General features: G+C 43.4%; 1 protein-coding gene across 1 annotated transcript in view; it reads left to right on the top strand.

The window, feature by feature from the left end:
* IGFBP2 (insulin like growth factor binding protein 2) overlaps nucleotides 1-18,434 on the top strand; it is a 138,400-nt gene that overhangs the window by 96,692 nt on the left and 23,274 nt on the right. Inside the window, exon 2 of the mRNA XM_089677611.1 lies at nucleotides 17,238-17,449. Coding sequence (XP_089533737.1) covers nucleotides 17,238-17,449 — 212 coding nt within the window. The remainder of the gene's footprint in view (nucleotides 1-17,237; nucleotides 17,450-18,434) is intronic.

Genomic DNA, 18,434 nt, shown 5'->3' with positions numbered 1-18,434 from the left:
GGGGGGCTCTGATGTGAAGGGGGGGCTCTGATTTGAAGAGGGGGGCTCTGCTGTGAAGGCGGGCTCTGATGTGAAGGGGGGCTCTGATTTGAAGATGGGGCTCTGATGTGAAGGGGGGTTCTGATTTGAAGAGGGGGGCTCTGTTGTGAAGGCGGGCTCTGATATGAGGGGAGCTCTGATGTGAAGGGGGGTTCCAATGTGAAGGGAGGCTCTGATGTGAAGGGAGGCTCTGATGTGAAGGGAGGCTCTGATGTAAAGGAGGTTCTGATGTGAAGGGGGGGTCTTTTATGTGATGGGGGCTCTGATTTAAAGGAAGGTTAAGATTTGAAGGGGGTCTTTGATTTGAAGGGGGGTTCTGATGTGAGGGGAGGAGGGGTTCTGATGTGAGGGGAGGGGGGCTCTGATGTGAAGGGGAGGATCTGATTTGAAGAGGGGGCTCTGATGTGAAGTGGGGTTCTGATGTGAAGGGGGGTTCTGATGTGAAGGGGGCGGGCTCTGATGTGAAGGGGGCAGGCTCTGATGTGAAGGGGCGGGCTTTGATGTGAAGGGGGCTCTGATGTGAAGGGGGTGGGCTCTGATGTGAAAGGAGGTTCTGATGTGAAGAGGGGGGTTCTGATGTTAAGGGGCTCTTACTTGATAGGGGGGCTCTGATGTGAAGGGAGATTGGATGTGAAAGGGGGTCTCTGATTTGAAGGGGGTTCTGATGTAAAGGGGGTTCTGATGTGCAGGGGGGCTCTTATTTAATGGGGGGGGGGCTCTGATGTGAAGGGAGTTTGTATGTAAAAGGGGGTTTCTGATGTGAAGGGGGTCTCTGATTTGAAGGGGGTTCTGATGTGAAGAGGGTTCTGATGTGAAGGGGATTCTGATTTGAAGGGGGTTCTGATGTGAAGAGGGTTCTGATGTGAAGGGGGTCTCTGATTTGAAGGGGGTTCTGATGTGAAGGGGGTTCTGATGTGAAGGGGGTTCTGATGTGCAGGGGGTTCTGATGTGCAGGGGGGCTCTTATTTAATGGGGGGGGCTCTGATGTGAAGGGAGTTTGTATGTAAAAGGGGGTTTCTGATGTGAAGGGGGTCTCTGATTTGAAGGGGGTTCTGATGTGAAGAGGGTTCTGATGTGAAGGGGGTCTCTGATTTGAAGGGGGTTCTGATGTGAAGAGGGTTCTGATGTGAAGGGGGTCTCTGATTTGAAGGGGGTTCTGATGTGAAGGGGATTCTGATTTGAAGGGGGTTCTGATGTGAAGAGGGTTCTGATGTGAAGGGGGTCTCTGATTTGAAGGGGGTTCTGATGTGAAGGGGGTTCTGATGTGAAGGGGGTCTCTGATTTGAAGGGGGTTCTGATGTGAAGGGGGTTCTGATGTGAAGGGGGTCTTTGATTTGATGGGGGGGCTCTGATGTGAAGGAAGATTGGATGTGAAAGGGGGTTTCTCATGTGAAGGGGGTTCTGATGTGAAGGGGGTTCTGATGTGCTCTGAAACAAACATGTTTGTAGTTTTTGGGAGCGTTTTCCCTAAATGCTACTAAAATGCTCCTCACAGCTTTTTTCGAGTGTTTTTTTTCCTTTTCCTGTACTGTCAAAATGCTTATAAAAGTGTAAGATTGCTAATAAAACGCCAAGACATCATACAATGAACACGACGTGCTGCCATTCCTGTACATAGGGGGACGTCACCCCTTACTGTATCTTACAAATAACAGCACAACCTCTAGAAATGATTAAAGCTGAACTCCCGGCATGAAAACTTCAACTAAATATTTTCCTGAATGGCGATCATCTGCGGAGACTGAGAGATAATCGCGGGCTTTTTATTCTTCGCATGTCCCATTGTCAGTAAGGTCTCGTTCACACGTGAGGTCATTACTGCTGCCTCTCAGAAAAGCGATCTGCAGTGGATTACTTTGGACAGGGCATTTGGAAGGCGGCGAGGAGGTGATATGTTGCCTCCTCATTGTCTGTTTTCATGTTCAAATACTGACTAACCACATGGACAGTAGTCGCAGGGTGGTTGCAGCTCGGCCAAACGTACTTGAATGGGGCATTTTCACTGGCAGTACTGCCCTGGAACTCTGGGTCTGTCCCATCTGAACGTGTGACAGCGCACATCATCTTAGGAGGGAAGGTGCTGGTGAGGTAGCCTTTCCAGGCTGCATCTGTGAGGCCGGGGTCACATCACCAGTGCCTCACTCCAGCAGGAAGTGGGAAAACTGTCATTGCAACTGAAAGCCAAAAAATGTTTGTTTAACTCATGAAGGAAGATGATTTCATATCAGCATGTAAAGCCGCATACGAATGTGCTTCTTGGTGAAAGGGGGGAAGGGTGATTTTCCAGAGTACATATGTATGTATATATATATATATATATATATACACACACAGATATATACAATATATACATTATATTGCCAAAAGTATAGGTCGGCCGGCCTTTCCACACACATGACCTTTAATGGCCTCCCAGTCTTAGTCCGTAGGGCTCAATATTGAGTTGGCCCCGCCCTTTGCAGCTATAACAGCTTCAACTCTTCTGGGAAGGCCGTCCACAAGGTTTAGGAGGGTGTCTATGGGAAGGTTGGACCATTCTTTCAGAAGCACATTTGTCAGGTCAGGCACTGATGTCGGGGGAGGGGGCCTGGCTCACAGTCTCCGCTCTAATTCATCCCAAAGGTGTTCTATGGGGTTGAGGTCAGGACTCTGTGCAGGACAGTCAAGTTCCTCCACCCCAAACTGGCTCCTCCATGTCTTTATGGACCTTGCTTTGTGCACTGGTGCGCAGTCATGTTGGAACAGGAAGGGGTCATCCCCAAACTCCTCCCACAAAGTTGGGAGCATGAAATTGTCCAATATGTCACCTCAAGAGTTCCCTTCACTGGAACTAGGGGGCCAAGCCCAACCCCTGAAAAATAACCCCCCACCATAATCCCCCCTCCTCCAAACTTTACATTTGGCACAATGTAGCCAAGTAAGTACCGTTCTCCTGGCAACTGCCAAACCCAGACATGTCCATCGGATTGCCAGAGAAGCATGATTGGTCACTCCAGAGAACACGTCTCCACTGCTCTAGAGTCCAGTGGCGGCGTGCTTTACACCACAGCATCCGACACTTTGCATTGCACTTGGTGATGTAAGGCTTGGATGCAGCTGCTCGGCCATAGAAACCCATTCCATGAAGCTCTCTACGCACTGTTGTTGGGCTCATCTGAGAGCGACCCATTCTTTCACCAGTGTATGTAGAAGCAGTCTGCATGCCTAGGGGCTTGATTGTATACACCTGTGTCCATGGAGGGGATTGGAACACCTGAATCACATGATTGGGAGGGCTGGCCCAATACTTTTGGCAATATAGTGTATGTATATATATAAATATATAAAACTATAATATATTATGTAATTTATAAAATAACATAATTATAGTCATATGTATTTTATGAGATTTTAAAATCTCACCGGGAATATTACAAACGGTACAAAGTTGAGCTCTCCTCCTAATAAACTGCAAAAATGTTGTCACCAAAGAAGAATTTACACTTCTCCAATGTATTTCTTTGGAATAAGCGACGGGGGGTGGGGGAATTGCAAGATGAGGTGAAAAGCTGGCATAACTGGTTTTGGTAAAATTCTGAATTCTTTCGGCAATTACAGTGAAGAGGGGGACATCGGACATGCCTGTGACTCTGCTGAAAGACACGCACAATTGCTTGCCATGGCCTCGACCTCCAGGGGACACGGTTAAACCGCAATGTGAGCGTCGCAAGCACAAACAAGAAGTCACATGTCCGAGCTTTTTTGGCTTCTCCAAAGTGCGTGTTCCTTTGCGGGGACCCGGGGTTTAGTGTGTCGATCTTGCACAGGAATGTTTCAGATGTGCTGATGGCGATGGATGGGAGCCATATTCTGTACTCGCTGTGTAAACACCAGATAATCCAAGGATTGTGCTGGCAATGAGTGAATATTAACTGTACTTTCAGGAACTCACGAGATGTTGTGTAGAGGAGACGGGGAGATGGGGAGAGGACAGGTCCCTGCAGGCTCTCATCTTATAGAAACGTTCCCTTAAGAATGCAAAGATGGCTACCAGGCAGCTGTGGAATTTCAGGGTGGATACGCTGCCATCCTATAGCACCGATATTGTCTAGAAGGAATGTTGCAGCCAAGGGCGGACTGACCATTTGGAAACTTTGGCACTGCCTGAGGGCCCGGGGTCAGTAGGGGGCTCCACGAGATGCCCCTGGTACCTTTTTCATAGTTTTTTTTGAGTTTGGGCAAGGACACAGGGGCCCCATGATCCCCTATTGCCCGGGGGCCCCATGAGTTGTCAGTCCACCCCTGGTTGCAGCTACAGCCAAGCAACTTAGTATGCGTCTAAAATACATCTATAGGGACAGCTTTACCTAGAAGACTTAATGTCATAAAACTTGTGTGTGGCTTCAAAATGGGAATGACAAGGTTCTCATGGTCAACAGTTTGGCCGATACCTCCTGCCTGATCTTTTGACTGGCAGTTCATATTGGTGATGCCTATCCCAAGCCTTCTGCCCACCTGAGTACCCTTTGAAAAAGCCTAGTACCCAGCTGAGCACCCTTTGCACAGAACTAGTGTCCATCTAAAATAGTGCCCATCCAAATATCCCTTTATTATTATTATTATACAGGATTTATATAGAGCCAACAGTTTGCTCAGCGCTTTACAATATAAAAGGAGACAATACAGCAACAATACAGTTCAATACAAGAGGGTAAGGAGGGCCTGATCCTTGGAGCTTACAATCTAACTGGGAGGGGATGGTGGCACTAGAGGTAATAACTGTGGGGATGGGATGATGGGAGAAATAGAAGATTCGGTTATTAGCTGAAGGCAGGATAGGCTTCCCTCAAGAAATAGGTTTTCAGGGATCGCCTAAAAGTGGGTAGAGTAGGTGCTAGGCTGACAGATCGGGGTAGAGATGTCCATAGGATGGCGGAGGCTCTGGAGAAGTCCTGGAGACAAGCATGAGAGGAGGAGACAAGGGAGCTAGCGAGCAGGAGGTCTGATCTATGGGAATATGTACAGAGCTCAGGCAGTATACACTGATCTGTGGGAATATGTAAAATAATTAGTCCCCACCTGAGTACCCTTTAAAAAAAAATACATGCATTGAAAAAAATTTGTACTCTCCTAAGCACCCTTTGAAAAAAGCTAGTGGCCACCTAAGTACTCTTTAAAAAAAAAACTAGTGCCCACCCGAGTACCTTTGAAAAAAATAGTGCTCACCTGAGTACCCTTTAAAAAATGAATACCCTTTAAACAAAACTAGTGCCCACCTTAGTACCCTATAAAAAAAAAATTAGTGGCCACCTAAGTACCCTTTTAAAAAAATTAGCGGCCACCTGAGCAACCGTTGAAAAAATGATTGCCCATCTAAGTATCTCTTGAAAAAATATTAATGCCCACCTGAGTACTTTTTGAAAAAGCTGTTGCCCACCTGATTGCCCTGTGAAGAAAACTAGTGCCCACCTGATTACCCTTAAAAAAAAATTGTGCCCCTGAGTACCCTTTGAAAAAAAACGAATACCTACTCGAGAACCCTTTGAAAAAACCTTGTTCATAGCTGAGTACCCTTTGAACAGAACTAGTGTCCACCTAAGTATCCTTTGAAATAAATTAGTGCCCACCTAAGTATCCATTGGAAAAAAAAAAATAGTGCCCACCTGAGTACCCTTTGAAAAAAAACCCAACAGTGTCTACCTAAGTACACATTGAAAAAAATTAGTACTCTGCTAAGTACCCTTTAAAAAAAATCTAGTGGCCACATAAATACCAACTGAAGACAACTGGTGCCCACCTAAGTACTCTTTAAAAAAAAACTAGTGCTTACCTGAGTACCTTTGAAAAAAATAGTGCTCACCTGAGTACCCTTTAAAAAATGAATACCCTTTAAACAAAACTAGTGCCCACCTTAGCACCCTATAAAAAAAAAATAGTGGCCACCTGATTACCCTTTAAAAGAAAAAGGTGCCCCCCTGAGTACCCTTTGAAAAAAAATGAATGCCTACTCGAGAACCCTTTGAAAAAACCTAGCTCATAACTGAGTACCCTTTGAACAGAACTAGTGTCCACCTAAGTATCCTTTGAAATAAATTAGTGCCCACCTAAGTATCCATTGGAAAAAAAAAAATAGTGCCCACCTGAGTACCCTTTAAAAAAAACAAACAACAGTGTCTACCTAAGTACGCATTGAAAAAAATTAGTACTCTAAGTAACCTTTAAAAAAATCTAGTGGCCACCTAAATACCAACTGAAGACAACTGGTGCCCACCTAAGTACTCTTTCAAAAAAAACTAGTGCTTACCTGAGTACCTTTGAAAAAAATAGTGCTCACCTGAGTACCCTTTAAAAAATGAATACCCTTTAAACAAAACTAGTGCCCACCTTAGTACCCTATAAAAAAAAAATTAGTGGCCACCTACGTACCCTTTGAAAAAAATTAGCGGCCACCCCTTGAAAAAAATTAGCGACCACCTGAGCACCCATTGAAAAAATGATTGCCCATCTAAGTATCTCTTGAAATAATATTAATGCCCACCTGAGTACTTTTTGAAAAAGCTATTGCCCACCTAATTGCCCTGTGAAGAAAGCTAGTGCCCACCTGATTACCCTATAAAAAAAATTGTGCCCCCCTGAGTACCCTTTTAAAAAAAATGAATGCCTACATGCCTACTCGAGAACCCTTTGAAAAAACCTAGTTCATAGTTGAGTACCCTTTGAACAGAACTAGTGTCCACCTAAGTATCCTTTGAAATAAATTAGTGCCCACCTAAGTATCCATTGGAAAAAAAAATAGTGCCCACCTGAGTACCCTTTGAAAAAAAATGAATGCGTACTCGAGAACCCTTTGAAAAAACCTAGTTCATAGCTGAGTACCCTTTGAACAGAACTAGTGTCCACCTAAGTATCCTTTGAAATAAATTAGTGCCCACCTAAGTGTCCATTGAAAAAAAAAATAGTGCCCACCTGAGTACCCTTTAAAAAAAAAAACAACAGTGTCTACCTAAGTACGCATTGAAAAAAATTAGTACTCTGCTAAGTACCCTTTAAAAAAAATCTAGTGGCCACCTAAATACCAACTGAAGACTAGTGCCCAACCTTTTAAAAACATTAATGGCCACCTAAGTACCCTTTAAAAAGAAATTAGCGGCCACCTGAGCACCAATTGAAAAAATGATTGCCCAAGTATCTCTTGAAAAAGATTAGTGCCCACCTTAGTACTTTTTGAAAAGGCAATTGCCCACCTAAGTGCCCAGTGAAGAATACTAGTGCCCACCTGTGTACCTTTTAAAAAAACAAACTAGTTCCCAGCTGAGTACCCTTTGAACAGAACTACTGTCCACCTAAGCATCCTTTGAAAAAAAAATCGTGCCCACCTAAATACTCTTTGAAAAAAACTAATACCTACCTGTGTACCCTTTGAAAAAACCTAGTTCCCTGTTGAGTACCCTTTGAACAGAACTAGTGTCCATCTAAGTATCCTGTGAAAAAAAAAATAGTGTCCACCTATATATCCCTTGAAAAAAAATAGTGCCCACCTGAATAAGCTTTAAAAAAACTTTCATCCACCTAAGTATGCATTGAAAAAAATTTGTACTTTAAGTACCATTTGAAGAAAACTGGTGTCCACCTAACTACTCTGTTCACCCGAGTATCCTTTAAAAAAAGGAGTACCCAGCTAAGTACCCTTTGAAAAAACTGGTACCCACCCGAGTACCCTTTAGAAAAATTAGTGGCCACCTATGTATCCTTTGAAAAAAATTAGCAGTCACCCGAACACCCTTTGAAAAAAATAGTGCTTACCTAAGTATCTCTTGGGAAAAATTAGTGCCCACCTGAGTATCCTTTGAAAAAGCTATTGCCCACCTAAGAGTCCTTTGAAGAAAACTAGTCCCCACCTGATTACCCTTTAAAATTTTTTTGCCCACCTGTATACCTTTTGAAAAAACATAGTTCCCTGCTGAGTACCCTTCGAACAGAACTGTTGTCCACCTAAATATCCTTTGAAAAAAAAAATAGTGCCCACCTAAGTATCCTTTGAAAAATAAAATAGTGCCCATCTGAGTACCCTTTGAAAAAAACACTAGTGTCCACCTAAGTACACATTGAAAAAACTGTGCTCTCCTAAGTATCTTTTGAAAAAAACTAGGGCCACCTAAGTGCCATTTGAAGAAAACTGGTGTCCACCTAAATACCCTTTCAAAAAAATAGTGCGCACTTAATTGCCAATAAAAAAAATAGTGCCCACCCAAGTACCCTTTAAAACAATTAGTACTCACCTATGTACCCTTTGGAAAAAATGAGTGCCCACCTGAGTAACTTATAAAAAAAAGAGTGCCCAACTGAGTACCCTTTGAAAAAAAATAGAACCTAAGTATCCTTTGAAAACAGTAAAGTCCACCTTAGTACCCTTTCAAAAAATTAGTATCCACCTGTGTACCCTTTGGAAAAACCATTGCCCACCCAAGTGCCCTTTGAAGAAAATTAATGCCCACTTGAGTACCCTTAAAAAAATTGTGCCCATCTAAGTACCCTTTGAAAAAAACTAGTCTAGCGGCCACCTGAGTACCATTGGAAAACATTAGTGCCCATCTAAGCACCTATTTGAATAAAGCTAGTGCCCACCTAAAATCTTACTAATCCTCAAGGAGCGTACAATCTAATGTCCCTAACTCACATTCATACATACACATACTAGGGGAAATTTTTAGACAGGAGCCAATTAACCTACCAGCATGTCTACGGAGTGTGGGGAGAAACCAGAGTACCCGGAGGAAAGCCATGCAGACACAGGGAGAACATGCAAACTCCAGGCAGGTAGTGTCATATTTGGAATTTGAAAAAAAATAGAATAGGCACATTATAAGCATATATGGATCCCCCTCCAAATGATGGAGTTCAAGGGTCTCCAGTGAAGGGAACTGTTAATGCTATAGCATACAAAGACATTGTAGACGATTGTGCTCCTCCAACCTTGTGGTGTCAGTTTGGTGAAGACCCTTTTATTTTCTTGCGTGACTGTGTCCCTATATACAAAGACAGCTCCATAAAGACATGGTTTGACCAGTTTGAAGTAGAGGAACTAGAGGGTCCTTCACAGAGTCCTGACCTCAACGCAACTAAACACCTTTGGGATGAATTGTAACAAACCAGGACTTCTTAGCCAAAATCTCCATAGGAACATGGTTTGATGAGTTTGAATGGAGGAACTCAGAGCCCTTCAACCCTACTGGCCATCTCTGGGATGAATTGGAATGCTGAGTGGCAGCCAGGTCTTCTTATTGACATCAGCAGCAGACTTCAACATCAACATGAAGACAAGGTGCTTTGCTGGGGTGATCCCCCATGGCAAGGTACCCTCCCTTTTCTGAAAACGTACAACATAATTTCAGGCTACAAAAAGTAACTGGATTTGAGTGGACTTTTTTGGGCAAATTTTGCTGTTACCTTATTAGTCTGGAATTTATTCATGCAGACTTGTACAGTGAACAAAAGGCCCATTTTAATGTAACTTCAAAGAGAACTGACTTCAGCAACAGGGTACCACATTGGGTTCCATTCTTGCCAGCTAAGGACAGAAAATGAGACAACATTGGACACCAAATCACCCAAACTGAGCAAGTTTGGAGACAGATTGAAGAATGTACTAGTTAGGTCTGACCCACTTGTCCTGTGTTATAAAAGATGGACAGTGGTCCGGAAGAGAGAGTCCAGACCTGAGAGCCGCTGAGAGGAACGTGTTTGAGAGCCCATAGGGAAGAGAATATGAGAGTCGCACTCGCAAGGAATGCAAAAATGTCTCCAGCTTCTGCCATAATGTAGAAGGTCCTCTGCACCTGGGGTTTGGCCCCGAAGATACCAGCTACTGGGAAATGCCACCGACAAACTCCCGTCTGCAGATGGATTCTACATTCGCATTTTTGCTGGGGCACGACAAAGAGTTAGGAGTAGGAATAATCCTGATTTTGCATGTTGGACTTGAAATGTTCATTTTGCACTTTTTCAAGTGAAGCTTTGAAACTTTGTACCCACCTGGTCTGAAGATAGTTAAAGGGTGTAATGCAAGTAACTGGCACCTATGGTCTAAGTTCTGGGTCATTAAACACAATGATGTATGAAAACAGCTCTGCAAGAGTTAATGCAGTGTGGAGTGCAAGCAAATGGTTACCTAGGGTAACGGACGTTTAACAAGCAGCCTGTTGATAGCGTGTACCTGTTACATGTGGAGCAGCTTCTAGTAGCGAGGGAGATGTTGCTCCCTAGGCCTTGTTCTGTCTCCCATTGGGAGTAGATCTGTACTGCAGAGGTCCCCATCCTGTACAGAGGTATGGAAGCTTAAGAGTTAAAGTCAAGTTCATGTTGGAGCCCGCGCTAGGTGCACAGTGGGGCCCACTCTGCTCCTGGGAGAGTAGTGGAAAACGCTGGACAAGCTGGTTGTGGTCAGTGTTCAGCACGGCCCCCCTTAATACAAGCTGTAGTGGAAAGATGTGCATTTAGATGGGAACCCAATTAACAAGAGTTGAATGGAGAACAGTTATGGTACAAGTGTACATGGTGCACGCTCATCTCTAAAAGCTGAGGTTCACCTTAAGGTTGAGTATTCCCCAACAACAACCTCAGCCTTGTCCAAGAGTATTGGTAAAAATGGCACACAGTAAAGGTACCCCATATGTAGTGAAAGTAATCCTGTTACAGGTGCCTAGTGTAGCCCAGAACACCCCCCCCGGGGTAGGACTCCTATGTGACCCACACTTGGCACCCAACGAGGAGGGAAACATGGAGGATGTACCATCCACTTACCCTTACAAGTTCACATTAGAAAATGCCTGGTCTGATGAATCTTTTATTTCTCTGCAACATGTAGATAGTGTGGTCAGAGCTTGGCCTATACAACATGAATCCATGGGTCAATCCTGTCCCATGAGATTGGTTGGGTTTGATTGTTGTATAATAGTAGGGAACATTTTCTTGGCACAACATGAACCACTTAAAAAAATTAAAGGCCACATTAAAATCCTGTCTCACGAGGTTTGCTGCTGCCCGTGTGCCCCCTTTATGAGCACTAGGTAGGTGTTGCTGAATAACGTGATCAAGTGTAAGCTTACTGTGGATTTCGATCCTTACCATAATTCATATTCAGAATTTTTTTTTAATTTAAAGCCAACAAGCAAAAATGGTTAAAAAGAAAATCTGGGTGAGAAGGGGGCAGAAAGAAAGAAGATCCAATCCTTCAGGAAAACAGGCGGCCAAAAACATTGTTGGGAAAGAGTTTACATAACCTAAAGTGACTGGGACGAGATGGTAACAACACATTACACGATTTCCCTGGGGGGTCTCCGATTCAGATTACAAGGGATTTATATTTACAATTTTGACTATGAAAGGCCACAACGTTGCCTAATATGTTTTTGTCACAAACGTTCAGGAATGTTCAGAATTTCTGACTTGTAGGGTCACAAGTTTGTCATGGTATGCACTCATTCTCTTCCCACTGCCACTTGGGAACATGGCGCCAGCCCCAAGGTGCCTCTTTGGGAAATATTTTTGAAACTTTGTGTCTCTCTTAAGGTGCCATCATCTAAAGATTTGTTTTATGTGCTCAATATGCTTGATACATAGTTACTGAGTATCAACCATTTTCAAGCACCATCTTGGATGGGTGGGACACACTGGTAATGATTCAAGAAACTTTACAACTACTAGTGCAATGGCGCTTCATCCATCATTTTGAAACGGGTGGGGTATGATTAACTCATGAATGTTTAGGCAAAACCCACATGGAAGAAAAATATCTTTTAAATGTATTTTAAAAATATTCTTCCCAAATATATTGACATATATTTGAAATACTTTAATTTTGGCCGTACTCAATATATTTTATATATATATATATATATATATATATATATATATATACACTGTATGTTGAAATGTGTTTTTTATATATTACAAAATAAATGAAAAATATTTTAAAAATATATATACTTTTTAAATATATTCTTCAGATTTTTTTTAATATGTAATAAAGTAATTTTAACATATATTTTTTACATATATTTGTAAATGCTATAATTTTGGCCGTACTCAATATATTTCAATATATATATATATATACTGTATGTTGAAATGTGTTTTTTATACATTACAAAATATATGAAAAATATTTTAAAAAATATATATACTTTTAAATATATTCTTCAGATTTTTTTTAATATGTAAAAAAGTAATTTTAACATATATTTTTTACATATATTTGTAAATGCATTCCAAAGTGTAGATTACATTTATTATTAAAGACATACAGTATGTTTAAAAATGTATTTAAAAAATATTTTTCATATATTGTAATATATAAAAAACACATTTCAACATACAGTGTGTGTGTGTGTATATATATATATATATATATATATACTGGTGTCATGCACTCTGCAGGCAGCTGCCCCAGCATTTTAACTTTTTCAACACCAACTGGATCTGTATCCAAATCCTGCACAGATGAGCTCTCTTCTGGTCCATTTTGCCAGTTTTTACATAACATTTGTCCCTGTATCTCAGTTGTCTTATCAGACAACTCTCAGCTGATATCTCAGCTTTTTGGCCCAGTGACCCCAATTTCCTTAAGCACATCCATCTGAGCCCTGGTCAGGATCTCTGCTGTTCTCTGGTCCATGCTTAGCTCTTCCATCTCATGTGGTTTGTCCACTGGTGCAGTACACACGCCCTTCACTGTCAACTGACCAGCACCATCCTGGACCATAGCAGCAGAAATGCTTCCCACCTGGCTGTTTGGAGGTGAAACCTTTGACTCATTCTTAATTTCTCCAAAGCCTCTCTCATATACCATATTTACAGGATGTAGTCCAGCAGCGTACCCAGAGGCAACTTTTAATACCATCAACAAATTCAGAGATAAACCACTTCTTTCTTGTTCCCCTTTGTTCTGTTCTTCGTGGTCCACCTGGTGCTACTCCTCAGTACCAGACCATCGGACTGTGGAGGAGACACCTCAGTATAGATTGGCTGTACATCCCAAAGTTCAAGCATCTCCTTTAATACATTTGTTACAAACCAGCCACTTGACTCCAGACCAAGTCCTTCCCGAAGATTTTTATGACACTGGGAGACTTACCTGCTGAGACTTGAGAAGTTGCAACTTTTAAAAGGGACCTCTTCCCAGCTGCAGGTGACCACAGCCTGGTGCTCCACCAGAGAGCTGCCAGGTGCTGGGCTCACTCTCAACTTCTCAGGCTCGGCATAGGTAACTGCCCCTGATTATTCCCAATGACAACGTCAATTTGACACTCCATGCCAACCAGGGGTGTATTTACCACAAGGCAAACAAGGCATTTGCCTAGGGCGGCATTTTTCAGGGGGGCAGCACCACTCCCTGGAAGAAGGGACAGAAGAAGGAACACACACAGCAAGGGGACCAGGTGTGATCCGAGAGAGGCTATGGGCTGCTTGACAGTATATGCAGAGCCCCACTCTCATTCTAGGGGATGTCTGGAGCTGTGAAGGTGAGGGTCATTCTCTCTCGTGCTGGGGGAAGGTTGGGGGGTAGGGTGGCCGGTGTATGGAGGGTGGTGGTAGTGGAAGGCTCTCGGGTGGGGGGGTGTATGCTCACCCTTATCTATAGACAGTTCTATAGACCTTACAACTGGCGCACCTTATTTTTTAGCCTCATCTATTATTGAGATTAGCCTTTTGCCCCAACTATCCCAATCCATTGTATATGCGGTCCATTCGCCAGTGCTCCTCAGCACCGATCCATCCGCCCAAGGAGTCACAGAAGAACAGACGGGCTTATGCAGGCCATACATGGGTCGAATTCCGAATGCATTTTCTTTAGAAATTCTGAAAGTTCATTTGTTTTGTAATCCGATGGCTCCACCATTGATTTCGAAATTCGACCAACCAAGCAACAATTTCACATGTTCCTACAGAAAAGAATTTTCATGGCCAAGAATTTTCTTTTCTTTCCAGGTCACAGCTCACGCTCATTTCTTTTTCGATTACATTTCTCACACGTTTCTCCCATCATTGATTAGAAATTCGTTCGTTTTTTAAAAATATTTCCAACATGCCCAATCACTCAAATTCGATGGTCGCTGGAAAATCGTCCGTTGCTGTGACCCACTAATGGTGCGAAATTCGAACGAAAATTCTTACAAAAGATTTTCAAAAGAAAATTCTTACAGAATTCGACCTGTGTATGGCCGGCTTTAGTTGCTGACCCTTTGCACAAGTCACTCTGAATCATGTCAGACTTAGGTAACACCTGTTTTCCAACTGCAGGTTGCAATACCTTACATCCACCACTTTGCTCTGGTGGTGCTTCATGAATTACTTGGATATTTGGGTAAATTTAGGCCAAAATGTATACTGATACGTCTTTGCTAAAAAAATCCCAATACGTGTAAATTAATTGGTTTACATGAAAGTTATAGCATTTACAAATGGCGGTATAGATACTGGGATTTTTCTTTTACTAGTAATGGCGCTGATCAGTGACTTATAGCGGGACTGCGGCAGACATTCTGACACTGGGGGGGGAACAGACTTGGGGTCACTGACATCTCCAGTAACACTAATGCAGTGATAAGTGCTAAAAAAAAAGAACTGACACTAATGGCACTGGGCAGGAAGGGGTTAACATGAGGGGCGATCAAAGGGTTTAATTGTGTGCTGTGTGTGTTTTACTAGGGGGCTGTGTCTGTGTGCTTCACTGTAAGCACACTCCTTTGGATGGCTGTGCTCTGCAGTGTGCCCGAGCTGACAGGGAGGAGAACTGTTAGTAAGCAAAACAGTTCTCCCCGTCAGAGATCCTCAGGAATCACTGGGCGCCAGTGAGTAATCACTGGCTGGGACCCGGTGATTGACAGCCGCATCCGCGCGACCCTCTACCCGGAAATGCAAAATCATGTATGTATACTGTATATTTACTAAAATAATTGCATTTCCATGTTCTGTGTACTGTGGGAGACTGGATATAGTGAATGCAGGGTCCAAGGAGACCGGATATAGTGAATGCAGGGTCCAAGGAGACCGGATATAGTGAATGCAGGGTCCGGGGAGAGCGGATATAGTGAATGCAGGGTCCAGGGTTTACTATCACTTTAATTCTGTACACACTTCATTTGCAAAATAAACTATCTCAGTTGGGAACGAGATTGCATCCTGCATGAACTGAGACCTGAAAGTGACCCTGCATTTTTGGGGCCTATTGAGTTTAAAACAACTATAATTTGTATTGGAGCAAAGATAAAAATAGAAATTCTGACAAATGTAAGGAGCATTCTTCCCACTGATCACCAATGTAAGGGGCATTCTTCCCACTGACCCCCAATGTAAGGGGCATTCTTCCCACTGATCACCAATGTAAGGGGCATTCTTCCCACTGACCACCAATGTAAGGAGCATTCTTCCCACTGATCACCAATGTAGGGAGCATTCTTCCCACTGACCATCAATGTAAGGAGCATTCTTCCCACTGATCACCAATGTAGGGAGCATTCTTCCCACTGATCACCAATGTAAGGGACATTCTTCCCACTGACCACCAATGTAAGGAGCATTCCTCCCACTGGCCACCAATGTAAGGAGCATTCTTCCCACTGATCACCAATGTAAGGAGCATTCTTCCCACTGTTCACCAATGTAAGGGACGTTCTTCCCACTGATCACCAATGTAAGGAGCATTCTTCCCACTGTTCACCAATGTAAGGGACATTCTTCCCACTGATCACCAATGTAAGGGACATTCTTCCCACTGATCACCAATGTAAGGGACATTCTTCCCACTGATCACCAATGTAAGGAGCATTCTTCCCACTGTTCACCAATGTAAGGAGCATTCTTCTTACTGACCACCAATGTAAGGAACATTCTTCCCACTGACCCCCAATGTAAGGAGCATTCTTCCCACTGTTCACCAATGTAAGAAGCATTCTTCTCACTGACCACAAGTGTAGGGAGCATTCTTCCCACTGACCACCAATGTAAGGAGCATTCTTCCCAATGACCACAAGTGTAAGGAGCATTCTTCCTACTGATCACCAATGTAAGGGACATTCTTCCCACTGACCCCCAATGTAAGGGGCATTATTCCTACTGATCACCAATGTAAGGAACATTCTTCCCACTGATCACCAATGTAAGGGGCATTCTTCCCACTGTTCACCAATGTAAGAAGCATTCTTCTCACTGACCACAAGTGTAGGGAGCATTCTTCCCACTGACCCCCAATGTAAGGAGCATTCTTCCCAATGACCACAAGTGTAAGGAGCATTCTTCTTACTGATCACCAATGTAAGGGACATTCTTCCCACTGATCACCAATGTAAGGAGCATTCTTCCCACTGACCCCCAATGTAAGGGGCATTATTCCTACTGATCACCAATGTAAGGAACATTCTTCCCACTGATCACCAATGTAAGGAACATTCTTCCCACTGATCACCAATGTAAGGGGCATTCTTCCCACTGACCACCAATGTAAGGGGCATTCTTCCCACTGATCACCAATGTAAGGAGCATTCTTCCCACTGATCACCAATGTAAGGAGCATTCTTCCCACTGATCACCAATGTAAGGAGCATTCTTCCCAATGACCACAAGTGTAAGGAGCATTCTTCCCACTGATCACCAATGTAAGGAGCATTCTTCCCACTGATCACCAATGTAAGGAGCATTCTTCCCAATGACCACAAGTGTAAGGAGCATTCTTACCACTGATCACCAATGTAAGGAGCATTCTTCTGATCACCACACTAATGTACCATGAGCTGTTGGTATATTAAACACTGGGATTCAATGAGACCTGAAAGTTGTAATAAGGGTTCCTCCGTGTTAAAAAGAGCAAGAAAGGCTGGTCTACAATGTAGATTGCAGTTAAATACCTAGGAAAAAAAGATCTCTCCTTGACAAAAGTCCGTACTGCAATCATACGTGCACATCAAGTCCATTTTGGATAAAAGCCTACTTGCCTAGAAGCAGGTTTTTGAAGGTGGGTAGGAATCTATACACAAGAAGGAAACCCATACGAACATACAGTATAAGGAACATAAGAACACAACTCTCTGGATTTTGCTGCAAGGCTTTAGCTTCACCCTTTAGTCACTATGCTGCCTACTTGTCTTAAATTTGTTATATATATAAAATATAATATTGTAGGTTCCTACTAACAAATATCACAAATTCCCTTTTCTTGTATGCAGATGCCCCAGAGGATCGGCCAGACAACCCACTCGTGGAAAATAACCAGGACGCTGGACCAGTGGCAACTAATGATAACTTACCAAGGAAGCCACCTCGAACGTCAATTAAGGATATCGCTTTGACTCGTGAAAAAGCCAGCGAGCACCAGAGATCCAAAACCAACAAACACATTCATGAGGACAAGAAGAACACACGGCCCTCAGTGCCGAGGGTGAGAATGTCACTCTTTAGCCCATGACTGATAAAACACAAATCTGCCAATGGCTAGAAAGCTAGTTGTGTCTTAAAGAAGTTCTCCCAAGGTAGTCTCAGGTTAGAAATTCAGGTGAAAAACTGGCTGCTCAGCTCAGATTGTTCTTCTGGGTATAGGTGTGTAAAACATATTGTCCTTGATGCCAGGCATAGAGGTAAGAACTGGGCAGATGGCCATTGAACTTCCAACCCCAGTTTAAAGCTTATTCCGAAAATGCAACACTGCAAAGACATGGTAGTAAATAGAATGGAAAGGAGAATTCATGGGAAAAAATCAAAGAGCTAATTTTCACTTGGCTCGTCTTCAACACACATTAAAGGGCCGGCCACTTCAGCATGCTTTTTTGATGTGTTTTTGATACTTTTTTGAGCTTGGTAAATGCCCTTTGTGTATTGATTTTCGGTTTGTTTTGAAGGGGCCCAGTAGAACCCCAGATCAGTAGTACACCCATTCAGCAGATTCCCAGCTGATCAGTACTCCCGTTCAGCAGATCCCCAGCTCATTGGTACCCTTGTTCAGCAGATCCCCAGCTTATTAGTACCCTCGTTCAGCAGATCCCCTGCTGAGTAGTGCTTCCAGTTCTGATGATGCCTCACTCAGTAGTATCCAGGGGCAGACTGACCATTTGGAAACTCGGGCACTGCCCGTGGGCCCTGGGTCAGAAGGGGGCCCCAGAAGATGCCCCTGGTACCTTTTTGATAGGCTTTTTTGAGTTTGGGCAAGGACACAGGGGCCCCATAATCCCCTATTGAGGGCCTGGGGTTAGTAAGGGGCCCCATGAGATGCCCCTGGTACCTTTTTTTATAGGCTTTTTTGAGTTTGGACAAGGACACAGGGGCCCCATGATCCCCTATTGCCCGGGGGCCCCATGAGTTGTCAGTCCGCCCCTGGTAGTATCGGCATCTTTTCTGCTCCCCCACTTAGTAGTAACCCCCAGCTCTGC

Source organism: Staurois parvus, unplaced genomic scaffold, assembly GCF_062004578.1.
Source record: "Staurois parvus isolate SC_StPar_1 unplaced genomic scaffold, SC_StPar_1.0 ptg000190l, whole genome shotgun sequence".
Taxonomy (NCBI): domain Eukaryota; kingdom Metazoa; phylum Chordata; class Amphibia; order Anura; family Ranidae; genus Staurois; species Staurois parvus.
This window is presented reverse-complemented; position numbering and strand designations above follow the sequence as displayed.